Consider the following 24,896-nt stretch of genomic DNA (forward strand, 5'->3'; position numbering starts at 1 on the left):
CCCTCGAGTGGTGGCCCACCACAGAAAACACCTTAGGCGGAGAGTATTTCCAGCCACAGCTAGCTCAGCGAGGTGTGGGTCGCCCCACCGCCACAACTTATAGATCGGCTTTGTGTCTCAATTCGGGCCTTGTACCCTTGGCGACTAGTCTCGACGAAAATAATTTAAACATCAAAAGGACTGTCGTTATAACCTTTACTTTATAGGTTCGGTTTAGAAGTTACGTTAGAGGTCGGATTCTGTGTTTTCGGAGCTAATTTTTCGTCGAATCCGGAGGATGTTTTTCGGAGTTTATTTTTGTTTGATTCCCATTTCTCCGCAATTCGGGGTTTAATTTCACCAGTGTGTGTTATCACAAATAAGTAAATAAATAATATTCGGGTGTAATTCAAATCGATAAAGAACTAAAACGCGCTTGTATCAAATAATATTCCTTCGGTTGGGTTTAACGTTGGTGCCATTGCCATTGTCAATACTAATTTGTGCCACGACAAAAGTTGTACACAAGTGCTGCTTCAATAAATGTCGATACCATAAAATCGATAAACTCCTGGAGGTAGTCGCTGGGAAGCTCGTATTCATCCCATCCTATTCCATCAACCTACCCTGCCGCCGCGCGAGGTGAACTGGTAAACAAGAGAAATTCCGATTGTCCCTCTTCCCCATTTTATGCAATATCGCAATGTCTATGATCAAAAACTTTCACTGTTACAAAAACACAACCTCTTCTTCCTTTAAAGCACAAATAGTATGGCCCAAACTAGAAACCAAAACCGTCTTTTTTTTATACACGACAGTACAGTGATCGTGGTCCTGAATGAACCTTGAGGAAGTAAGTGGTAAGAGCCCTTTTGCCAATAATTTGAGATTTTAAGGATAACTGTGGTGGGAGTCTCCCAGGTCGATTGACCCTATGCGCTGGTCAAACTTAATTGTAAAACACCAGTTTTTTTGTTTTTTTTTTTAATACACGACAGTACAGTGATCGTGGTCCTGAATGAACCTTGATGAAGTAAATGGTAGGAGCCCTTTTGCCAATAATTTGAGATTTTAAGGATAACTGTGGTGGAAGTCTGCCAGGTTCATTGACCCTATGCGCTGGTCAAACTTAAACACCAGTTGTTTTTGTTTTTTTTGTTTTTCTTGTTGTTGTTTTTTTGAGGGGGGGGGGGGAAAGGGGGGAGGGGGGATATTTGACGCATTCAAATTTGGAGTTTATCAGATACCGGCAGGTGTTAATCGGAGTTTTCCGGACTTATCTGAAAACACGGAGACCTAATTATAGGTTACGGAGCTAGCTAGAAGGTAAGATTTAAACACTTAATTTCCCTTCTGGCGACGTTATAAGCAACCATCTCTCATGAACAGTGCGTAGATTCTTTCTCGCAAACTCTGTAACCTGACGCCATCCCGTCGGTTCTCCCGCCACCATCAAAGAAGTGGGTAAGGATCGAGGAACTCCTTTTTCACCGGGACTGTCTTTTGTGTGCCCCAGACGTTGCTATCCTCCCTCTAGAAGATTATAGAAGATTAACCAGTCACTCAAAATTCGTACAAGAGCAGCTTCCCCCCCCCCCCTCTCTCTCTTCCGTGGTGGTACGAAATTGATGATGTGACATCAGTGCAAAGCATGTATACACGTTTGCAAGTCCGGCTTCAGGGCGCTGCCATCTTGCCTGTCTGGGGTGCGCTTGGACCAGTCATAATCCGATTACGAAGCCTTGCTAAGGCGTCGTAATCGGATTATGGCCGCTCCCGAGAGCGCACCCCACTGAGGAAGATGGCGGCGCCCTGAGACCGGACTTGCAAACGTGTATAGTTACACGCAGATCGGTAGGGTTCCATCTTTACCTGATAGGTGGCGTCAGTGTGTTCTCTTGCCGTAAACGGTCACAAACGGTCACAAAGCACTAGGTTAAACACAAACACAAATCTGTAGACCAGCCTATAACACTGCTCACATTTGTGTCAGCATGCATGCGTAAACAGCACAATTTTCAAACTCACTATCACTTTATTGCCTCTTTGACAGAGCAGTAAAAATAAAACATGAATGATATTTTGTATGATTAATAACACAGCTGGCTGTCTTGAAAAAAAAAAAAAAAGCTATTTTTGTTAGATTGATCGCCAATCTATCTGAGATTATGTCGAAGGTTTCCTGTCTCGTACGCTTGAATGTTTTTCGTTACCTATCGGTTTCTAAAACAATCCAATCAGTAATGTATCTTCAGGAGCTCAGCAATTTGTTTCAGAGGGAAAGTAGGTCGTACGTTTTGCATATATGCCGAAATGTTTCGCTTTGTAAGCCCCACGCACTGGTACCATATACTCCCATATATACGATTTTGTGTTATGTCTATTACGATACAACACCGCTAACATATTCGACTGTCAGATTCTTTAAGGCTGGGCATTTCCAAAGTCCCAATGGCCGTAAACAAAAATACAAATGGAATGTTTTTTTGTTTTGTTTTTTAATATGTCGCTTTGGTGGACTCATCTTAGGAACCTTCGCACTGCCACTGGAGGTTGAAAACAAAATAACGGCAAAAAAATCAATAAGAAGATGACATCCTTGGAAGAACGAACGCAATGAGATATATATATATGACGATTTAGGCGAAGGTTCACGGAAAAGGCAATTTTTTCCCCCGATGTAAGCCGAGGTGATTTACCATCTTGCCTGGCTATAAGTCGCCGCTCAAACCTTATATATTTATATCTACGTTTTATTCCTTCATGTACCCAATAAACATAAGAATAAAAAAAAAACTTTTTTTTTTCGACTGCGCTTTATTACGGCGATTACGGCCATTCGGCCAGGTTATTTTTCATACTGTAAATTCTCTTATTGTTTCACGTATTCCTCTAAGTGTCTCTGAAAGCGTTTATTTGATATTCGTTTTAATGTCTTTACTGGACGAATTCTTGTACACCTACGTTATACTCGTATTACAAAAACGCAGCAAAAAATAGATATATTGATTCCTTACTGTTAGTTTTTATTTGTTTTTCTAAATCAAATAATTTTCTTTTCTTTTTTTTTTTTTCCTTTTTTTTTTGGGGGGGGGGGGGGGGGTTCTACAACGTGCCTGATAAATAAAATGTATTATGCGAATTAGCCAATTTTAGTTATTTAGTTATTATTAAATCATTCACGCTCGAGCACTGACGCCCGCCGAATCCGATAGCGCTATATTTCAAGCGCCGCTTTTCAATTTTTGTTTTAGACCAAATACTTTGGCAAGGAACCCAGTGTAGAAACAAAAATAAGTGAGAGAGTGCATTCTGTTTCAGGGTTTCAAAAATTGGGTTGTGTGTGTGTTTATACAGCATAGAACTTGGTCTGCCTCACAGGGGCGACGAGTCTCCCAGCTGTAGATGAGAAATTTAGCCAGTGCGGTACAACCGCTAGCCTGGGGTCTTTAACGTGCATCACGCAGTAGTGATACACGACCGCACGCCGGTACGATGCTCATCCAGATGAGCATCGTACCGGCGTGCGGTCGTGTATCAAGATGTCAGTCCCGTGCGCACGTACGCGCTTTAGTGTGCACTGTGTAGCTATTTTGAAGCCTCATAATATCCCCCCTTTTTTTTCCCCCTCCGTTTTACCCTTTCCTGACTGTACTTTTCATTTACATATCACATCCGTACTGTTCGTGGTATTCACACCGCTACACAAAGTGCAGCCTACTGCCGTGGGCTACGCTTTGTGCCCTTTGTGCATTATGTGCATTATGAATGTACTGGAGCCTGTGTTGCCTGTGTGCTCCAGTCTGCAGTGGTAGATTTCGCTACTTCCGTTTGAAATGGCTTATCCGATTTTCCTCTCGTACTGCTTTTGTCCGCTTATACGTTTACTATCCCACCTGTGCCCCAGAATGACACATGCGGTCGTGCTAGCTAACGTAGTTGCTCAGCTGCCGATGTATGGAGGAACCGCCACCTTCAGACAAGAACGCGAACGCAGTCCGACAACACTGTATCGAATTACCACGGCGATAAGGGAAAAGTTCGTAATCGTGAAAAAAAACACTCTACCAGTCACGGAAATGTTGCATTCCTCGTGATTTTACAGCAAACGCATTCGTTGCATCAGGTAAATCGTGGTTTTTGGTTCGGTGAAACTCGTAGTCTGCCGAACCCAAAGATGCGAACCCTTGCTCTGTCCTGCCAAACTTGCCCGACTCGTCGGTGTGAACTCGGGTGCGATGTGTAGAATGACGCACGACGCTTCTAGATTTTTCTATTTTAGCGGGCGCATCCAACAACCCAATTTAATGGTTTCCTCGCTCGCGATTTTTTGACGTTGCAGGTCATCCGTTGAAGTTACGTGAACCACCCCCCTCAGTCAGACCTTTGAGCGCCGAGACATCGCAGAATGGGCGACGAGAACACAGAAGGACCTTCGACCACCGCACCCCGAGGTTTTAGCGAGGTTATCGTGAGTGTGGTCTCAAGTCGTCTTTATTTAAAGCTCAAGCTCGTCTTGCTTCTCAGGGCGTAAAAATAAAAAGAAGGGCTGCAAGAAGAAAAAAAAAAGAGTGAAAGAAACGTGTGCAACTGTATCGTTTCATTTTTTGTTGTCCAGAATCACTTATCCATTCACAAGATTGAAAGCCTGCTATGGTTCACACGGATGTGCACCGTCGTTTTCACACTACTCTACATCATTCCGATACTTGGGTAAGTTCGAGCTTTCGGTAATGCCTCACAAGGCCGCGAATACTTCTTGATAAATCTAGCTCGACCTGTATTTTATTGATTTATTAATACCTCGAAGGCACTATCATGGGCCATTACGCAAGGAATAAGCTGTTGAAAATTTGGAAGGAAAGAAAGTAACAAATACACTTAAGAACGACAAAAGTTACACTCAAGAAAGGTGTATGCATATATAAAAACAAACCGAAGTTGTACATATAAAAATCAACTAGGAACATATCACTTCAGCAGTATTAGAACCGCAGAGCCTAATTGCACAAAAGTGACATGGTCAAGAAGTCAAATTTGGGGGTTTTACGTGCCAAACCAACGATGGGCATCTGGCACGCCCCAGCGGAGGACTGAGGATTAATTTCGACCACCTGGGGATCTTTTGACGTGCAACCGAAAGCTCGGTTACACGGCGCCTTCTCCGCAATAAGCCTCCGTCATATTGCGGGCACCTCGGCCGGGATTCGAACACGTGACATGGTGCCCTGACACGCCGTTTTAGAGGTAAAGCAGCAAAAATCAAAGGACGGCTCCTTATCCATGCTCTCTGCACTCACAAATAAGGGGGTCTCGTGTTTTCTTCATACCCCAAACGACGTGCTCGTAGACTATAAATGTTTATTGCGATGCAGGTGCTATTTTAAAGATATCCAGGCTGTTATAATTAATGCTAAAGTATTTGTTGGCATGCCAGAAATTTTTTAGTGGTTTCCGATGTAGGCTTCCCGAAAATTGACCGCATTCCCTCACAAAAAAAGAATGGTCGTTAGAAAGCTTAAACGGCTCAAGCAACCCGGTCGGACTTAGCAGGACGACCTTGTGCCGAAGACTGACCCCCTAGGTGTCGCGAGTTGCCACTCTATTGAAAGGGTGGTATTGCAACTAATGCAGAGGTCGCCGACTGTAAACGTGGTAACTTTCAGTGCCATGGAACGAATGCTGTGCGCTGTTCGACTCCTTTCTTGTCGTGTCCATCTTGTCTGCTAGGATTTTGCCGTAATATACTTTTCCAGCATTTTTTTAAATTTGTTTTCAGTTTTCTTCAACTTGTTCTTACTGACAATTGCGAATATTGTACAGAGCAAAAGCAAAAAAAGATGGGATATTCTTATGAGCCACTGCACGTTGTTTCTCGCCTAGTTTGCCAAACATTTAGAGAAAAAAAAAAAGAACATTTTGAAAGCAGACGGCAAGCTGAACATCTGTATTCGTTTCTTTTCAGGGCCAACCCTTACACTTGTTACCAACGAGCACTGATCAGCAATGCTGCGACGAGCGCCTTGCGGTTACACCAGCGCATGCCGACGATTCAGCTGAGTCGGATGTTCCTCAGCCAGCTGCTGATTGAAGACAGCTGCCATTATCTCTTCTTCTCCCTCATCTTTCTCTTTGCTCAGCCCATGACATGTATCCTTGCCAGCATCGCATCGCTGACATTTCTGGGGGGATCGGTGAACGAGCGTGTCAGCATGTCACAGTTAGGAGCACATGGAGCGAAAGCTCGCACTGCAGAACCCTGGGATCAATCTCGACCCCTGCCCTTTCAATCCAGACGAGCGTCGTACCACTACTGCGTGATGCACGTTGAAGACCCCAGGCTTGTGGCGGTACTGCACTGGCTAAATTTCTAGTCTACGGTAAAGACGTCAGATGCCCACTGTGGCTGACCGATTTCCCGCTGTCAAACGTACATGTGACACAACTAGTCGTACGAGAAATGGCTGCCTCATTTAAAACACTCATGCAGGGCAGGAGGGCAGGAAAAGAGCAGGGGAGTGTCTGTTCAGCATGCTCCGTATTTCAGCGTCCTGCAAACCACTTTTTTAATTAGTTAAGAGTCGTACCTCACACTCTGTTTCGCCTTGAGATGTGCCGCAGCAAAGGCTAAAAGCAGAGCCGTTTATACTGAGAGAGTTTGGCCGATGGGCGGAGCTTGTTGGCCGCTAGAACCAGCGGATTTCGCGATAACACAATATGGCGTTACTTCTTTGTCTTGTTCATTCCTGTGAAATCGCGTAGAGTTCCTATGAGGCAGATCCACAATATGGCGGACGGAAGTAGTCATCCCCCGGTTGTCAGACTACGCTGCTGTGGTTGTCAGACTGCCGAAATCTCCTTAAGAAGGCCAAACTCTCTCAGTATAAACGGCTCTGGCTAAAAGCGCGAACTAGTAGCTTTGGCAGTTACACTTGCTTCGCGAGGGTTCGTGCAGCCAAGGTGCACCTTTAAGCGAGGACCTCGCACTTGTGGCCTTTGCCAAGGTACGTATTTTGGTAAGACAGCATGTAGAGTGCTCCGACTTCAACTGCTGGGATAGGACTGCTTCAAGGCTCCCAATTTTTTTTAGCAAAGACCCGACGATTCGGCTCCAAGTCCACTGTACTCCATTTTACGTCACAATTTACTGCAGTAGATTCTACGAGCCATCTCGTCCGATTCAGTGCTGGGAACGTATCCCACAATGATGTGTCGTGCGTCACTGCCCTCTACCCAGAGGTCACGTGACGTACAGAATTGAATTGACTTCGATGATTCGTAGCGTGCGTTGCGGTCGGTCACAAAGCGAAACAAATTATAGCTGCAAGCTTTGCATCTCTTGCCAGCCTCTTTCAATAGGTTCCGAGCGAGTGGTTCACAAATTGGCTGTGAAGTAGGGTTTGTCGGGAAGACGTCTGTCCAACGTTGCGGTGGAAGCCTTGACCCTCGTGGAACGATACTTCAGTGGTGCTCCTGCCTGTATTTCTCTTTGCCCTCCTCCACTCTGCTAGCTTCACGCTGACTTTGCTGGACGTGAGTATGCCTCTTTACATCTTTTTCTGTAAATAATGATGACTTTAATTCCCTCCCGGCAATTGTGTTCACCCGTGACGAAGAGTGTGTTTGAGTATTGCTTAGCGTACTGGATTTGTCGGCTGTTGGCAGTGTACTCCCCAAGATCGAAGAGGTTTGTGAGGTTTCTGTGCTCTGTTTCATAAGTTGGCGACAGTCTAAGAACCGGATAGATCTCCGCTTCCTGCACATGCTCATTGTTTTAGGCTGGGCTTTGGCTGCGTGCACGACAAAGTGTTAAAGGGGTCAAGACACGGCATAACTAAAATGACATAACTTTACTGGTAGCACCCAATGTATGTTCCTATAATCCTGCTAAATTCGTTTTAAAAATGGTACGATAGTTTCGTGGATAAATCAATTTATATGCGGTACCCTCGGATCCGTCCCATTTGAAAAGGCCGCCGTGGCCGAAGGGTTGGCAACGTCACCAGCCAACCTCGTTGCGTTCCCTTGCACGCACTCGCAGACTTGGGTTTCTTGGCGTCTCGAGCTTCAGCTTCCTCGTTTACCATCCGCGTTTTGAGCATGCGGTTTGCGACGATTATGGCTACAGCATCGGTCACTTCGTCGAGGTCTTCGACACTGATCGCAGCAGCCATGAGAGTGGTTGTGATCGAGAGATGTTGGAAGCTGGTCATTTTGACTCCGACCCGCTGGTGACCAGCTCCAGTGACGGCGAGTCACGGACAAACTCGCCATGGTCGCCGTCTTCCGGTACAATCTCGGACGCATGCGAAATGGCACGTCAGAGGGCTGGGGGCGAAAGCGAGATTAGTGTTGGTACCGCGGCGAGGCGCATTTGGGCGATTGTGGGGGCACCTATAATGAGCATTCATGGTCAGTGTTGCATGTTCGCCAAATGAAAATGACCAAATTCGTAAATTTATTACTGATATTACTAGAGCTCTAGGAATTGCGAAACTTGGTGTATATACTAAGTAGCCTATGAGCATTCCATTTAAAGAATAATCTATTTGTTCAATTTTCGTGTCCTAGCGTCTTTAATAAAAGAAAAAAATGCTCGGGCTCGATGCGGAGCATTTTCTGGGTTCTTAACCAGGGTGTCTAGCGACCGGGAAAACCGGGAATTGTCAGGGAAATTTTAATTAGCGGGAAAAATCAGGGAATTGTCAGGGATCTGGACAAAAAGCGAGCCCAGTCAGGGAAAATGAGCTGGAAAGGACATCGAGTGCCCTGAGCAAAGACTTGAGGACTTGGGGGCAGAAAAATATGCTCACCCGATGTAAAGTGTGCTATCCGATGCAAAGGGAACAGCCGACAAATCCAGTTTAAGCCTTGGACTGGATTGGATTGAGGGCGCGACACTAGGCTAAATCCAGTTAGAGCTACTAGATAACAAATGGGAAAGTTGCAGACCCCAATCCAAGCCTCAAGCCGAAAGTAGCCAGAAGTGCTCATCTGGCGGCCATGCCAGCCATATGGCCATGCTGCCATTCGGTTATTGACGTGTGTGGTTGACCGTCGTGTTTTCATCGTGCTTCCGGAAGTGGCCCCTTCACTGACAATGTTGGCGGCAAGAAAGTGCTCGTTTAATTCGGACTGGACGAACCCAAATATTTCAGAATATAAAAGTTTGATTTTAAGCCGATGCAAAGTGATCCTCACAGTACTCATTCCTCAATGCCTTGTGTTGTAATGGTCTTATATATTTAACCGCCTTTACAGTGGTCAGGGAATTTCACCTGAAATTGTTAGGGAAAACCTGGAAAAGTCGGGGAATTTCAAAGTAATAATTCGCTAGACGCCCTGTTAACCTGTCGCCGAACTATTGTGTACAGTGCTGTCAAAGTTACTGGCACGAGGGTGTGGCTTGATTTCGCAGTTCATTTGTAAGTGTTGTCGCACAAGTGATGAAGCTACGCCCTTGTGACAGTAACTTTGACAGTGACGCACACTATGGTCGGCGATAAGTCAAGAACTCAGTAGGTGCTCCGCCTTCGGTGCAAGTTTGCTGCCATTGAAAACATTTCATCGCACGAATCGCCCAAAACCCAGCAGAGAGCAAAGAGTGTGTGCTGGAAGTGGATCTTCTATTGAATTCTTGAGGCTGGTTCGCACACTTGCATTTGCTTACAACCGAGTTCTTGTGATCTCTAATGACAAGAGGGCACGCTGGCTACCCTGGAACTGCATTTCACTACAGCGAAGGCTGTGCAGTATTTGAGAGATCAAACTGACATACTATCCGTAAGAATATAATTGTAACATTGTCAAAGGTTTTAAAGGGTCACTTCAATGAAATTTGAAGTATACCCGCCGTGCTCAGAAATTGACTGAATGACCCGCAATATGCGTAAATGACAATTGCACGTTTGTATTTTGAGCCTGATGGCTGTATTTTTCGTTATAAACAACATACTCTGGCAAGCGCTCGGAGAGCAGCCAGCGGAGAGCATGTGACATCCACCGCAATCGTGACGTATATTGTCTCAAGAGAAGCAAAGCTGCGGCGTGGCTATTGTCGAGAGGATGTCCTACACTTCGTTTCACCTTACAACCGAGCGCAACAGATGCTGCGAGCCATCGGAGCCAATTTAAGGCCGTGTGAGTGTCACGTGCCCTTAGAGAGGGGGCGCAGCAACGCACAGAAAGCGTATCACGGGTTACGTCCATAGAGCGGGATTGGCTAGGATAGCTCGTAGCATCCACTGCGTCCGGACATAAGGTGAAGCGTAGTATGACCGTTCCAGCCACCGAAGCAGCCGAAGCACGCCAGCGATCGGGCCACTGCAACTAACCCCAAAGCTGCTTTTGTACGAATTTTGAGTGGCGGGTTAATCTTCTATAATCTTCTAGAGATACAGTAGCGGCATCCGGGACAAACAAAAGAGAATCTTGGGGAGAGGGGAGTTTCTTCTTCCCCTCTTCTCTCGTAATGGCTGGCAGCGAGACAGTTATCGTCACTACCTCTCAAGGTTCCTAGACGAGCTTTGCAAACGAAGCGCTAGCGACATCCACTAGGTGCTCTTTGCTAATCGTTAAATTTGTTTTAAAATTCCTTTTCATTTCTTTTTCAACAAGAGATTGGTGTGTCTGATGTGATACTGCTCCCTTGAACACGAATAGACCAAGAAATAAGCGCTGAAATTTAGTTGTAGTATCCCTTTTAAAGTCGGTAAAGAAAGAACAATGTGCAGGAAAAATAGAAAATCTCTGTATGTTGCGAGTGTTCCACCGCTATTCAATAGAGGGCACCACTGATAGATCACGAGAGGTTATAAAGCTCTTGGTCATAAGCAGCCCGTCACCGAACATAAGTATGAAACAATATGCAATGTGATGTTTAAATATTGCTGCGCAGAAGTTTGGAGGCCGCTCCGGCCTCCTGGGCACCTGGCTGGTCCTGTTGCTGGAGCACCAGAGCAACAACATCCTGCGGCTGGTTGCCTTCACCGAGATCTTTCTCATGCCGCTCACCATCTTCAGCTTGCTCTCGTAAGTCGGACTCCTCTCTGCAAGGCGTCGTAAATGCCGGTCCGTCTTTTTGCGTGCCTGCAAGTCGAAAGGGCCTCCGGAATAATCGGGTTTTGTCGATTGTGTTGGGACACAGTGGTCGCAGCAGCCTGGTGACGCCGTTTGTGTACTACCGTTTCCTGAGTCTGCGCTACGCCTCGCGTCGCAGCCCGTACTCCAGGTGAGACGTCTCGTTGCATTCATTTGCTTTGAAACCGCCAATAGGCCCTTGTCAAAATTCAGTGCCATCTGGTGGTTCTTACTTTCGATGAGCTCATGGCGATCGTGTAACTATTTCGTCGGGCGCCGTCACTTTCGCACGTCAATGGTGGCTCTTCGATCACCTCATAATTCTTTTTCGATTTGTTTCTGTTTCGATGGTGTGAATATTGCAACTGACCAGTATAAAGCGGCAACCTATAAGCCCCTTGACTAAATATCTGCCATGAAATGGCTTTTGAACCAAACTCATGCCCAGAGACTGATGGACCACGGTCCAAAATGGATGCTAGCGCAGCCATTGTATTTGATTTGTGCGTCGTGTTGTGTCGACGTCTCGAATGTAAGGGGCCTCAAACATCATCCGTTTGGTAGTACAGTCGAATCTCGTTGATTCAAATTTGAGGGGGACCGAAAACTTGTTTGAATAAAGCAGTTTGAATTGCGGGGAGTTTCCTCCCTTAGAGAAACATAGGATGGGACCTGTAGGTATGTTTGAATTATCCGCAAGTTTGAATCAAGAGAGTTTGATTTAACGAGATTCGGCTGTGTCTTCAACGTTTTCCTTTGCACAACCTCAAGGAGGTTGCCGTAAGTTTGGCTCGTTTGATCTCTATGACAGTATGCTGAATCGCGCGTTCCCGTTTGCTCTCTGCAGCGCAGGTGTGGGGACGGGAAGTTCAGAACCGGCCATCTTGGGCCCGTGTAAATCTGCCAAGTGAAGCGTTGCGGAGGCTGGGCGATTGCGTGCGAAAAGACACGTTTCCAACTCACTCGCCATCATTTGCCTAAAAAAAGATTTTAAAACCCCGTGCAAATCGTCATGGCTCGTGGAAATGTTTGCGAAAGCGCAACGCCGCGGGAAAAAAGTCGCCACTAGTCGAAGGCAAATCTTAGTCGGCATGCCCAGGCATGCCGAAGTGCTACATCTCTGTGCCTCTGCACTTGGAGACCGATCAAAAATAGCTTTCAAAACAAAGCAGCACCCCATGGAATCAACGTCATGAGGGCAACCCCCTTCCCTTGAATTAAGTATGGGTTCAAACCACATCGCCACCTTTGAACAATGGAACCAGGGGCATCGGAAGTGTTCGAGAGATGGGAGAGGGAGAGTAGAAAGGATTCCCATTCCCTTCTGCTGAATTGATCGCTAGAAATAAATGTCGGGAAGGTAAAGATCGATCGTTGTCGCCACCTTCTCCCCTCCCTCTGTTCCATCACCACTAAATCAATCTGGTTTCTGGCCTGCGAGTGGTGCATGTTACAAATATGTACGGTCATCAGAGTACACTAAAACGCTCCCCCAGAGTCTCATACACTTTCACGCACGTTTCGCTCTCGAAGATTTCCCAAAGGGTTAGCACATCCACACGGCTTCGATTCTTGATCGGTATCCAAGCATGGAAGGCACACAGACGCAGCTCTTTGACTAGCCAAGGCATAATTTCTTATTACGCCTCAAGACCTGCGTTTGACGAGTTGTGCCTTTTTTCTAGAGTGCTGCGTTTTCGTAAAAGCTCTGCAGGTTCTGGAAGGTAGCTACGAATGTTACGCAAAGGTTTAAAAAGAAACCTTTTGGGCGAACGACGTTGAATGAGCAGAAAAAGCGTTTTTCAACACCTAGCCACCCAGTCTGCAACGCTTCACCCTGCAGACTTAAGCGGGCCCAAGATGGCCAATTCGGAACTTCCACTGGCTGCATTCGCAGAACGGGGAAGTGCATTCCAGCAAAGTTGTCTTAGAAATCGGTATTCGATACGGATGCCATACTCTGAAATGATGGTAGTGATCACAGCCGCCAGACTGAACTTCGCAAACGTCTCGTCGGCTGGTGTCGCAGTGGCCTTTCTGCTGAGCACATGCCTCCTGCAGCTTACATTTCGCAGCATCGAATTACGACATCACATGCAAGCCACTTCCTGGCCAGCAATGTTCTGTTACACTAGTAGGTGCTTGACTGGGCAAATGTATTGCGCTACAGTGTAGACCGCATATAACGTCTGTCGCGGGAGTCTCGAAAATCCGCACTATTCGCGACTCCAGCAAAACGGACGCCACCAAGCGGGAAAACCGGGAACCAGCCGGTCCAGGTCGCTCCGCGCCCCTCCGCGTCTCTTGTGGCTTTCGCGGACACGTGTTGTCGGCGCAGTGGCGAACAACGTAATTTGACGAAGGTTCGAAAATTTCTCAAGTTTGCCTGGGTGTTCATTAGTGTGGTGAAGCCTCAGTAGATGGTTTCCTTCCATCACGTGTTTGAAAGCCCGTTTACTCCACAACACACGGTCGCCTGCTTTCGATTTCTTGGATGGGGAGGAATCACGGGAAAACGTTTTGATTTCTTGTCTGCCTCGATTTACATTCCAAGTGACGACTACTTGGTAACTGATAAGGAACTTCTTTGTAAGGATGTAGAACAGGGGACTGAGGACGACAGACGAGGCATTTCACTGGAGGGAACATCAATGTTGCAGTCAAGTGAATGGGGAGGTTCGATAGCTGCTTTTCTTGAGTTTGGTTGTGTTCGATTAGCTTCAAGTTTGAGCCACCCACGCCGGTCGGTGCGTTGGCTATTCATCTTGGCTGCTTTTCGTCGAAAAAGTATCTGGACCACTCTGAAGGAGTTGGGCTGATTTCGCAATTACTTGATTCAGGAAAACCTGCTTGCTCCAAATGATGAATGACGGAAATTTTCTGTTTTCAAAAGGTGGGGGACGCGTCTCGCAACGTTAGAAGCTGTTACGGCATTTTGATCCATCACGACTCCAATATTTATATTATACCCCCGTCGAAGCCAGCAGCAATATATGTCTACATTGCTCAGGTTGACCGGCCACGAAAAATACTTATTTTCTCCGTTCAGGATCTGAAGCAAAGTTCAATGCGGAGAGGTTCTGCGTGAACTCCAGTGAAGACTCTCTTCAGTTTGTCTCCGTGCTGCCGGTTAGAACTATTTGGCTAATTGCAGTAGTGTATGGAGGTGGGCTAGTCGGTGATGCATTGTAAACATAAAAATAAAACGGCGCAAACGAACACAAGGACAAGTAGAAGAAAGGATACAGACAGCGCTGTGTCTGTGTCCCTTCTTCTACTTGTCCTTGTGTTCGTTTGCGCTGTTTTATTTCTATGTTTACTATTTGGCTAAGTTTAAGTAGTATCTCTCTGTCTGTCAAATATACTTTTATTCGGCAGTTCACCTAATAGCTAGTCAACTAAGCTCATATTTCAACCCGAAGAATATACTAATATTGCGTTAGTGGGACCATACGTAACATAAGACATACCCGCTCGTCAAAATGACCTCTCGATTGCTACGAAACCTGAATTTAAATACGAGTATCAGCTGCTTAGTGGGGTGCCGGCGGGTTAACATGATCCTTGGCTCAAGAAGCGCTTGCTTAATTTTCGTAATTTTCGTGCAGCCTGTGTTGTTGACCGAGCAGACCACTGGAGCTGTTTCTGAAACGCGGATACGCACAAAAGCTCGATTTCGCGGACAGATTAGTCGGATGGTCGAGGCATGCGAGTTGGCTGAAAATTACTGTTGGCGGAAGAATTCTGCGGTCATTGCCGCTTTTCTTAGATGATCAAAACTGATTAGTATATTACCGACTCTCCAGAGCCCATATAGTTTCGGTTTTGAACGAAACCTCCGAAACGACAGTTTGACATGAAAAGAACAAAAAACACCGGGGAAACAAAACTATGCTCTGCGAGTTTATGTGCACCGGCTACACTTAACCGTCTCAGTTCAAATAGCTATAAAATTGGGCATTAAACAAAGGAAAGTTTGTTAAATTGAACGCGCCACCTGTTCAGGCGGCCCGGCCGAGCCGGCGCGACCTGGACTCAGCCGCCATGTTTGTTCGGTGGTGGCGCCCCCTATAGGTCGCTGGAGTCGCGAATAAGCGGTACCGCGCTATAACCAAAACATCAATTTTTCGGGGCCAAAATACATGCCATCAGACAACTTACCTTTGTAAAGAAATTTATTTTATGTTAGATGAAAAATAAAGCTTAGCTTGAGGAAAGTCTTTATTTCACCAGACTAGTACACTTCTCTCTCAAGTGTGTCACACATTTTCAAAGAAATGAGCGACTTTTGCCTGGTGCAGCCTTTTAACGGCGTCGCGGGTTGCGGACGGACGTTGCGAGCGTTCAGGATTGCTAACCCTAATCACTTTTCTCCGGTGATAAAAACGCATGAAAATTTGCATCCTGTATACGGTACGTGCCAGTAATACCTTCAACTTGAGCACAGGCATGAACTGCTCCAAATAAAAAACCCGGGCGATGTTCGAAAACACAAACGCTTAGAAATCACCACTGTAGTCGAAGTAAACAAACACGACGACACGGGCGTTTCTGCCGTCTTGAGTGTGCCACCACGACATTGCCGCACGAGTAGGTGGATCTTCCCTTCTAGTACATGCTGGGTTATCATAGCGACACACAACGGAAATTCACAGTCAAGGATAGCGCTTTTACGCGTAACGGAGCTTCCACCATGCCGTCTACGTCGACGATCACAACCGACGCCATGTTTGCGGATAGAAGCAGCCGGCCCGCGACCGGCATGCAACGCGCGCGAACACTTCTCCTCGACCTGCGATTGGTCTGTCGTTGCGGTTGTTTCCAATGCAGCGGAGGGATGCTTGGTCATGGACGCATGCACGTGATCGACACGTGCATGCGTCCCTCCGTCGCTATGGCAACTGAAGCCTCTCTCTTCGCTTTCCCCGCTTCTTCGAGCAACCTCCTTGTCCCGCGAGTGCCGCTTGCTGCTCGCGCCATTATCTAGTGTCGCACAGGGAAGCGTGCTCGCTGCGCCGGTGATCGGCGCGGTTGCCGGGCTGTTGCAGGAACCGCTCTATAACCGGTATTTCCCTTCGCGTGCCTGCATTTTAAGCGGTATGTAATTACATGGAGTTCTATGGGAGGCGAACCGGTGGTTTAAAAAAGCCGTGTTATACCCGGTCCTGCACTATAAGCGGTTACGTTGTAAGTGGTCTATACTGTACTGAAAACGATTTTGGTGGGAGTTGCAAGCCGTTTCGTGACAAAAGAAACATTACGGTCTGTCCATCATTCAATCTACCCAACAATCGGCGAGTTGTCGCACTAGTTGCGAGAATAAAGAGTATTCACCGGATGCCATATTTGAGGGCGATGCTTAGAGCGCATGCTCAGAACGAGCTCACATTAAAAGGTTGGCGAGTTCGGCAATCTTGATGGTGCAAAATGCATGTCACAAAATAACTGTGGAAGTGGCACATACAAATATGACCGCCAGTGAATACTCCCTATATGTGCACCTCATTGTGTTCGCCCTATCACCCACATTTCACAAAGCAAATTGTTTGGCCTTCTCTGAGAGTTAGATTTTGGCCTTCTGAGGATTAAATTTTGTGCCAACTCCTTCCACGACATCTAGCACATGAAGAGTTAAACTAATGCAAGTTGCATGTGCATACGAAGCCCCCGGATTTGTTTTATGCCAGTATTTAGGTCCTGGCCGATAATTGTATGGGGTCCCTCTAACTGTCACCGTAACGAGCACTGAACACAAGCAGGAATGTTAACAGTCGTCGTGTAAACTCTCCAATGCAGGACCGTGTTTCACGAGCTGCGACTGGTGACGGAACACTATGCCTCGCGACCGGGCTGCCCCGCATTCCTGAGCCGACTTCTCTACAAGACCATTGGCTTGATCTGCCAGCTTTCTCCACCCGTGCCCCAGTGAAGCCATGATACGAAATATGTTGGACAGTCCCGGGCCCGACGTTTTTAACTCTTACCAGTTGACAAGCTCCGCAAGAGTGTCGTTCGAAAACGGTCCTTCCCCTTTACTGGTTTCGTCGCTTCTTTTCATATGGGCGGGGCCGATAGCGCAGCGAGTGCCACCGAGCGGATGTGCCGGGAAAAAGCACCGGGCACTCTGGAGAGCTTGTCAACTGACTTCGACCTAGTAACGTTGCCCGGGCCAGCGTTGTTACGACGCGTAGCCGGTGCCCAGCCGGCCGTCGTCTGCAGCGCAGTCTATTTTGGTTGTTGTGCACGTCTGTTTGGCAAACGATGAAACTGTGTGATGTCCGTCTCAACTTTCAGATCTTTTTATTTGCTCTCGGACGAGGCGATGGATGTGTCAGCACAGCTGCAAAGGAACAATAAAGGTGGCGTTGTGTTTTTGGACGATGCAAGTTGCGTCTCTCGGGGGAACGACTGTGCAACATATGTTGCCACTGTAATGGAGCTGTGTGGCAGATTTAAGAAGAAAAAGCGGGCTTGCCTGCATGAACTTGGTGACTTCGTCAAGGCTCCAGTCCCGGTCACCCTGGTTGTCGGCTTGATCGTCCACACAGTCGTAAACAAGGTCCATCCTCTGCAATTTCAGGCACACCGCCGATTGCCGAGAGTTTTGCGCCATTAGCTATGGAATGGCTAATGAAATATGATCTATAATCACTGGCAGGGTGAGAATGGCAGGGAGGAGCTTCAGTCATTCCGCCTCCAGCAGAACGTCCTACCTTTGATAATGCTTCGGCAACTTGTGACCCTCGAATGTGCACATGCAACCAAGGCATGGCAATGTGGAGTGCAAGTTCGTCTGCTTCTTTTACAGGGGTTGTTCTGATGTTAGAACGACGAGCTCTGATTGGCTCTGATTGTAGGATAGGGGGTAGACCTCAAAGCAAGCTGCCTTGAGGTCTACCCACTGCCCTTCAATCCGAGCCAATCGAAGCTCGGTGTTTTGATGTCACCACAACCCCTGCAAAAGAAGCAGACGAACTTGCGCTCCACATAGACAACGAGTATATGTTGCAGGCCCCACATTTGAAACAGGTGCCCTGATGTCTTCAACCTTGTCAAGGAGTAGGTCTGCTCTGAATTTGACATTGAATATCAACGGTGCTCTCGTCTGCACTGCGTCTATGAATACTCATGACTGAATACGTTGAGACTCCTCGTTATGTCAGTGTGTATGTACTAGATGCCTAATGATATCTGATACTTTTCCCGACACAGAAAATGTCGCAGGATCCAAGCGAATCTTGGGTTCTCCTTTGGACCGTCGACTGTGATGAGAACGACAGGGAAAGTTTTTGGTGGGCCACTTTGTAGCGAGTTTGGTGCACAAGAATCCTACCTCCAGCGCTGTTATAATAGCACCACAGGTAGACTGCTTGTGTCAGAGGGCAGGACAAGTTCGACGTCTTCATCGTTACGATTAACTACAGCGGACGTCACAAGCCATCCTAGCCAATCCGGCGCTGTATATGTATTGTATTAGCTTTCGTCCCGCTTGTCACTTCGCCCTTGCCGAAGGTTATATTATGCGACATTCGCATGGCTTTGGATTAGCTTCGATGGCTCGTAGCACCCGCTGCAGTCCGTCGTAAGGTGGAACGGAGTATAAAACAGCTCGGTTAACATGTTTATCCATGGCTGCGAGACTTACGCGGCTGTCGTCGTCACACAGCATGTCGAATAGCTCCGACGCAGGTACGTTCGCAATCCTGTACCGACTGTGGAGACAGCCGGTCACAATGTTCTCCAGCTGCAAAGGCAACCCCCCCCCCCCCCACATCTGAGATCTGGTTCCTTGCTGCACTGAACCCAGGAGCCACTCACATCAATATCCATTCTCTTGCCGACGCAGATGACGCCCTCTCTCCTTTCGACTCCATTGTCATACTTTCCTGTAAGGGGGCAATAATGGAGTTTCTCCGCATTAAGGTGGCGTCGGAATTACATGTGCAAAACTTCTTTAGAAGCTAGACTACCGTTTTTGGAACAGCATGCCACAGACCACAATATGATTATTTGGGGTGTGCAGGGTCATCGAAAAGCATACGGTGAATAGATCTATTGCTATATTACCCAAGCAGCAAGGAGAATGCAGGGATTGGTGTTCCACATGCCCCACGTACTGGCCTCAGCAGTACTAACTTTTCTAAAGCAAATACCTAAAACAAATGGCACCTTGCACGCGCGTTCGTCAGCGCCCTTTCTTTTGGTTTAATCGAATCTTTCAAATGGGGAAGGCGTGTGTGTGTGGCGCGTGGAGCACCAATCCCTGCATTCTCCTTGATGCTTGGGTAATATAGCAATAGGTTTATTCTGCACGTCCCAGACGATGGCAAATAACATAAAATATCTGTTCCCGTTGCCACCGAAGAATGTGCAGTAATCAGTGGCAAGGGGGAAGGTACTACATGAGACATCTCTTAAAAAGGAGGTCCATCGGTTTAGTTAACTATTGCTCTACATGGCTTGCACTGATATCGACATCAGGGCCGATGCAAATGACCTTGTGTATGCATACATGCACCATTGAATGTTTTTCTCTGCAAGAACAAGTAGAAATAACCGTTGGTATGGTGCAATGACAAAACAGCCAGGTATTGGGTTTGTTTCGTTTTGTCGAATCATTGGCACACATTTCATGAACACGTTTTGTAGAGATAGCGACGCTTCATGGAAACTTGTTTTGTCGACACATGCTCCTGCAACATTTTTTTTTTTTTTCTAAGCAGATTGAATTGGATTACTGGCTTCATTTTGTGTGCTGGAAGGACACTGAAAGCGGACTTGCCCAGGCAGCACCTCGCTTCACTCTGGAAAAATTTAATTTAATTGCGGGCCCAAATTTGCACCAGGCCTCAACGGAACTGCCAAGGGTTCGACAAGCTAGGCAACCGTCCTGACGACTGCTACCAGGGCAATGTATGCAGGAAAGTTAAAGGGGGCGTCAATGGAAACAAATTGCCAATGACACAACCTGTCGGTGAAATGCCGTTCGACGAACTGATTGTCACCGCCCTTTTACTTATCTGCTGTGGCAAACCTCTCGCTAAACAATCGTCTCGCATGATGAGATGACATTGTGGAAGCAGTAGGATACTGTGTACACATTATGCAGAGATGCTTGAACTGACTGCAGATGTCGGCCATTAGGTCATCGAATGGCAGCTCTTGTGGTTGGGTGCAGGTCCCTAGAGCGACCGCCAAGAGCAGTGCCGCAACGACGGACCACATGTCTCGCCTGGTCCCCCCCGGTCCCCCGTTTCGTGGGATCAGCTGGCAGCCGCAGGAATCGTGGAAACAGATCCCTCTTTGTCCTCCAAGCACGCGCCATCGAGCACGTGCCTGGCGTAATATCTTTTCTCTTGGTTTAGGAGGCTTTTAGGAAACGCTACTTTTTCCGGGGTATCCCCGTGAAGGGCCTTCGATATTTTATGAACGTCCGAACTCTTGCTCAAGAGTTCAAGCGGCGGCCTTGACCTGTAGTCTTGCTAATGTAAAAATAAAATAAAAAATAATGATAATAATGAAGAGATTATTAGGGCACGAGGTGTTGAAGTAAAATACATGCTGCAAAATGTTTATTTTACAGCATTTGTTCGGGGTATTCAGTATTTCGACACGAATGAGGACAAAGCGGAAAATTAATGGCCATGTTAAGACGAAGCCAGAATGTCGGCTCAACACACTGGAAGTTTAGCGGTTCAATTTAGGTGCGCCACAGGTTGTATTTAGTGCGCGGCACATGGCCGTTCTTCGGGCCGAGTTTTCCCAGTTTTAGTGGTTTTAGCGGTTTTTTGCCGCCGCAGAAGCTGATTCTAAAAGCTAGAGACTCCCCATTCCCGCGATGTTGACATCCAAGACGTTCGTGAAGAAAACTAAAACGGGGAACGTTCTCAAAGTCGTGCGGGAACACTACCTCCGGGATGACATTTGGTGCGGTTCGAAGCTGTGCAAGAAATGCAAGCACGAAGCGCCCATCCTGGAGATCTCCCCGAGGAGCCCCAGCGAGCTGTTCACTTCGCCCCACTACCTCGTGCCGGACACAAACGTTGTCATCCACCAAGTAAGAACGTTCCGATCGAACGCCCGCAGTTCACCTCACACGCGTTTCGCGCCTCCCATTTTTGGTACGGTCATTACAGCAGCAACTACGTGATCCTCTTCGGTGTTGTGTCTCGCGTCATTGGCACGCGATCGGACTGTGAAAAATTCGACGAAATTTTAAAGTATAAATAAATCGTCATCTCAGTCAATTGTGGCGTCCCCGGCGAAACGTCAGCAATGCAGCCATCGATCTAATTCGGGACCTTTTCGAACAGCTCAGATCTTCGGCGGAAGCGTTCCTGCGTGAACCTTTTTGCTACACGATAATACGATGTCTGTTTATATTTTTATTTGAACATTTTCAGATGGACGTTCTTAAGGATGACGCCTTCACGAACCTTATCGTGCTTCAAACGGTTCTTCAAGAGCTCCGGCACCGGCACGCTCCGGGCTACAACACCATCAGAGAGATCCTCGCCAACAAAGACAGACAATTCTTTGTGTTCACCAACGAGCACCACAAGTACGTGCTCAACCTCAGCCTTTTCACTTCCCCATTTACTAAAAGGCCTTTTTCGAAAGTGTGTGCCAGCTATCGGCCTGCCATCGTTGCCATGGACCTAAATCACGAAATACTGAGCCCGCGAAAAATAAGTCGTTTACAGTATATACATTTTGCTGGGGCAGGAATACAAATACTGTGATACACTTTTCTTGGGAATTATTTTAGATGTTCTCACACTATGAGAACTTGGGGGCTATGTTAGACAAACGTTTAGTTTCTCCTAAAAAGAAACGGAAGTGATGATATCGCTTATGGTTGGTTAGAGGCTTAAATGACGAAAGTTCCGTCTTTCGTCATTTCAGCCTCTAACCAATCAGGTGCGATATCGTCACTTCCATCACTTTCGTTTCTTTTTAAAAGAAACGAAACATTTGTCGAACACAGCTCCCCTGGCTGGGTATACCAAATGTGTATACAAAGAACATAAAAAAAAGTATGATCAGCATTATTTTAAACAAATACACAATATTTCTTTTAAATCAACACATCATTACTCACTGTAAGATGTTCCCTCAATTTCGGGGTTGACATTTTGGCGTTTTCCCCCTCAGAATGAACACTACATGATTTACGTTGTGGTAAGGGTAACGAACAGGTCTGCAACGGGTTGAAAAACACTTTCCACCAAATTGCTAAGGCACTTTACTGCATCTGTCTTGTGGCCTCCCAAATAACCTCAGAACGTCATCGTGCTCTTCTCTGAGCTGGGCGCCCCTTTCAACAGTGATCTTGCTATGTCAGGGTGGAATAAACCTGTAATATGGTTAGAGACGAGACAATTCAAACAAACATCGGCCTGCACTACAACGAAGCCACCCCCCAGGCCATCGCCTTAGAAAAAGATAATTTGAAAAAAGATGAGTTTGAAGTTTTGTTTGGAGTTCGTTTCCTTGAAAATCTTAACAAGTTAGGTTGGCCCCTATTTGGACCACGATACCAGAAATACACCCAAAAACATATTTCAGCGCAGAAATATACGATAGGGTTAAAAATCTGTATTGTGATACACAAATATAAATACAATATGTATTTCTGAAATGCTATCGTGCTACTGCCCAAAGCTATGGAAACATTGATGACAACAAAAAATTACTAACATTTACGTTTATTTAGGACTCTGAAAACTTTCAATATACTTGTTGAAATGAGTTTAACAGTGTCTTACCATTATTTAGTGCAGGTTGTACCAAAGCAGCAATTATATTTTGAAGTTTTCGCCACTCAGCTTCTCCCTCTTGATTTCAAAAAACCTGCCCCTTACCAAAAAGGATGTTTATAGGACGTGCTCAACGGAAGTGCGGTGTTTCGTCGCAAGAAAGCTTCCTTGATATTGGGAAACTGTCAATGAAGTGTTTATGAACAGATGCCACAAAGCGCAATTAGAGAAAAATGTATAAAGAAAAAAAGGCGATGCGATGCACCCTAGCATACTGTCCAGAAATGAGGGTCAAAATTCTCCCCGTGGCGCTTGCAAAGATTGGAAGACGAGGACTTCCTGGCCATATTCCCTTTCTTGCAGTGTTTGCAGCTGGCTGTGAGGTTATCTCCACTAAAGTTAATCGGGTCAAAGTGCCTTTCATACTTTGGCCACGGTAACACCTGCCGGTCTTCAGTCATCGCATCTTTGGACGATCAATTTCCATCAAACTATTTCTCTTTTCACTTGTAGCATTCTCTCTCTCTCTGTCGCTCTCTCTCTCTCTCTCTCTTTGATACAGGCAAACAGACCGATCCATTACCAGATTGGGGAAAGAATCAGGTAGCCAGACAATTTGGGACTGGAAAATGCGAAAGACCTTTAGTATCCAACAAAGTGAAGGAAGGTCAAAGAAAGAAATGAACAAAAACAACACAAAGTCATCTCGAAATGTGTTCCAATTTTCCTCTTTAATTCATTCTATGAAATGCAGAACAAGAGAGTCGACCACAGACCACAGGCATATGGCCCCTGGTACAGAAAAAGTCGGCCAATAGAAACATTGTCTGTGGCTTGCCTTTGCAAAGGAAGCGTGAGACTAGCCTTAAAACTAATAGTCCTCAGCTTTGAGTCTAAAAAAAAGAATGTAGCCTTGCAATTGAGTACAGAGGCCCTCATGAGGGCCTTTGTCTTTTACTGCAAGACTACATGTTTTTATTGCACTCAAAGCTGCGAAGCACCTGCTTAGAGGCTAGTCTCCACGCTTTATTTGACCGGATCACTGTTATATGTCTGTCTTTGCCTTCATCCGTCGTTGCGAGTTGGCTTCGTCTTTGTCGGAGGAGCCGGAGGTGTTCACGGAGGTCGGAGAGGGTGAAGAATGAGCGAAAATATTGCGTACTACAGTTTAAAACAAAACAGTTTGCCTGCACGATAAAAGAAAAAAGAGAGAAGTTTCGCGAGACTGCTTTGTCTGCCAGAAGGGTTGGGTGTGTCGAGGAGTTCAGAAAGGGTGAAGGCCAAGTGAGAAAGTTGCACACAACGGTTAAAAACAAAAAAAAATATGTTTACCAACGCAATAAAAAAAAGGAAGGGACAAGTAGAAAAAATCATGAGCCATTCCACTTTGCAAAGGGTGATGATCAGCGAAGCTGTTAAGCACACAACAAAGACGTGACACAGAATTTTGAACAAAGGTACGAACACATTTATTATCTTGATCAGTGGTCATTGTGACAAAAGGTATGTGCACACATGTCGAGGATTATGGCCTCCCCAAGGAGCCTGAGGAAACTAGATGTGCACGACGGAACCGCCCCCCGGCACAAGGAAAGGAAACGAGGCACGCAAGTGCTTGGAGCGACGACAAAGAGAGGGCGGTGGGCTTTCCTCCTCCTTCCCGCTAATTTTCCTACTAAATTTGGCGGGGAAGTTTTTCTGCTAAACTTGGCGGAGAAATTTACCCGTCAAATTTTTCTGGAAAAATGAAGTTTTTGTTGACGCACACGAAAAATTCATGGAACCCTAGCCATACACAGTTTCGCTGTAAAATGTCTGCCAACTACTGTAGAATTCCTTATTTTTCCTTTCATCTTTTTCTTTTGCTGTCAGGCTCAACCTCTTCATAGGCACAAGCCCACTGTAGTCTTAAGGGCGATTCACACACTTGCATCGAGTCCGACCGATTGCAACTGAAACGGCTTGCGACGTACGGGTTGCTATGGCAACAACTGCATTGGCTCCTACAAAACCGGTTTTTACCCCACTTTTTTTTGAGTTGACGCAGCTGTTGCCATAGCAACCCGTACGTCGCAAGAC

At 46.4% G+C, this 24,896-nt stretch overlaps 3 protein-coding genes across 3 annotated transcripts in view; 2 read left to right on the plus strand and 1 right to left on the minus strand.

Moving 5' to 3' along the window:
* Positions 1–3,928: 3,928 nt before the first annotated feature.
* On the plus strand, positions 3,929–17,439 carry LOC8038842 (transmembrane protein 33). The gene is made up of 8 exons (XM_029984274.4): positions 3,929–4,105; positions 4,322–4,450; positions 4,598–4,692; positions 5,945–6,129; positions 7,445–7,512; positions 10,877–11,010; positions 11,126–11,209; positions 16,855–17,439. The coding sequence occupies exons 2-8, from the start codon at positions 4,388–4,390 to the stop codon at positions 16,985–16,987; spliced, it is 762 nt and encodes a 253-aa protein (XP_029840134.2). The 5' UTR covers positions 3,929–4,105; positions 4,322–4,387; the 3' UTR covers positions 16,988–17,439.
* Positions 17,390–20,502, minus strand: LOC115323827. Its single transcript, XM_040498784.1, has 4 exons — positions 20,184–20,502; positions 18,877–18,944; positions 18,704–18,802; positions 17,390–17,626 (listed from the first exon to the last, which is right to left on the minus strand). The coding sequence occupies exons 1-4, from the start codon at positions 20,281–20,283 to the stop codon at positions 17,390–17,392; spliced, it is 504 nt and encodes a 167-aa protein (XP_040354718.1). The 5' UTR covers positions 20,284–20,502.
* Positions 20,503–20,750: 248 nt separating this feature from the next.
* Positions 20,751–24,896, plus strand: part of LOC8038839 (exosome complex exonuclease RRP44) — a 55,118-nt gene continuing 50,972 nt past the window's right edge. The window contains exons 1-2 of the mRNA XM_042290000.1: positions 20,751–21,115; positions 21,462–21,619. Coding sequence (XP_042145934.1) covers positions 20,897–21,115; positions 21,462–21,619 — 377 coding nt within the window. The 5' untranslated portion in view covers positions 20,751–20,896. The remainder of the gene's footprint in view (positions 21,116–21,461; positions 21,620–24,896) is intronic.

Source organism: Ixodes scapularis, unplaced genomic scaffold, assembly GCF_016920785.2.
Source record: "Ixodes scapularis isolate PalLabHiFi unplaced genomic scaffold, ASM1692078v2 PGA_scaffold13__105_contigs__length_92229423, whole genome shotgun sequence".
NCBI lineage: Eukaryota > Metazoa > Arthropoda > Arachnida > Ixodida > Ixodidae > Ixodes > Ixodes scapularis.

What these genes read in the sequence shown, in the direction of transcription:
- LOC115323827 (XM_040498784.1), bottom strand. Translation starts at nt 20,283, where the DNA reads ATGTGGTCCGTCGTTGCGGCACTGCTCTTGGCGGTCGCTCTAGGGACC. An exon ending in CCTAATGGCCGACATCTGCA is followed by an intron (nt 18,945 to 20,183) that starts GTCAGTTCAAGC and finishes GCCCCCTTACAG; the next exon opens with GAAAGTATGACAATGGAGTC. An exon ending in TGTGTGACGACGACAGCCGC is followed by an intron (nt 17,627 to 18,703) that starts GTAAGTCTCGCA and finishes CTGAAATTGCAG; the next exon opens with AGGATGGACCTTGTTTACGA.
- LOC8038842 (XM_029984274.4), top strand. Translation starts at nt 4,388, where the DNA reads ATGGGCGACGAGAACACAGAAGGACCTTCGACCACCGCACCCCGAGGT. An exon ending in GAGGTTTTAGCGAGGTTATC is followed by an intron (nt 4,451 to 4,597) that starts GTGAGTGTGGTC and finishes TTTGTTGTCCAG; the next exon opens with AATCACTTATCCATTCACAA. An exon ending in TACATCATTCCGATACTTGG is followed by an intron (nt 4,693 to 5,944) that starts GTAAGTTCGAGC and finishes GTTTCTTTTCAG; the next exon opens with GGCCAACCCTTACACTTGTT.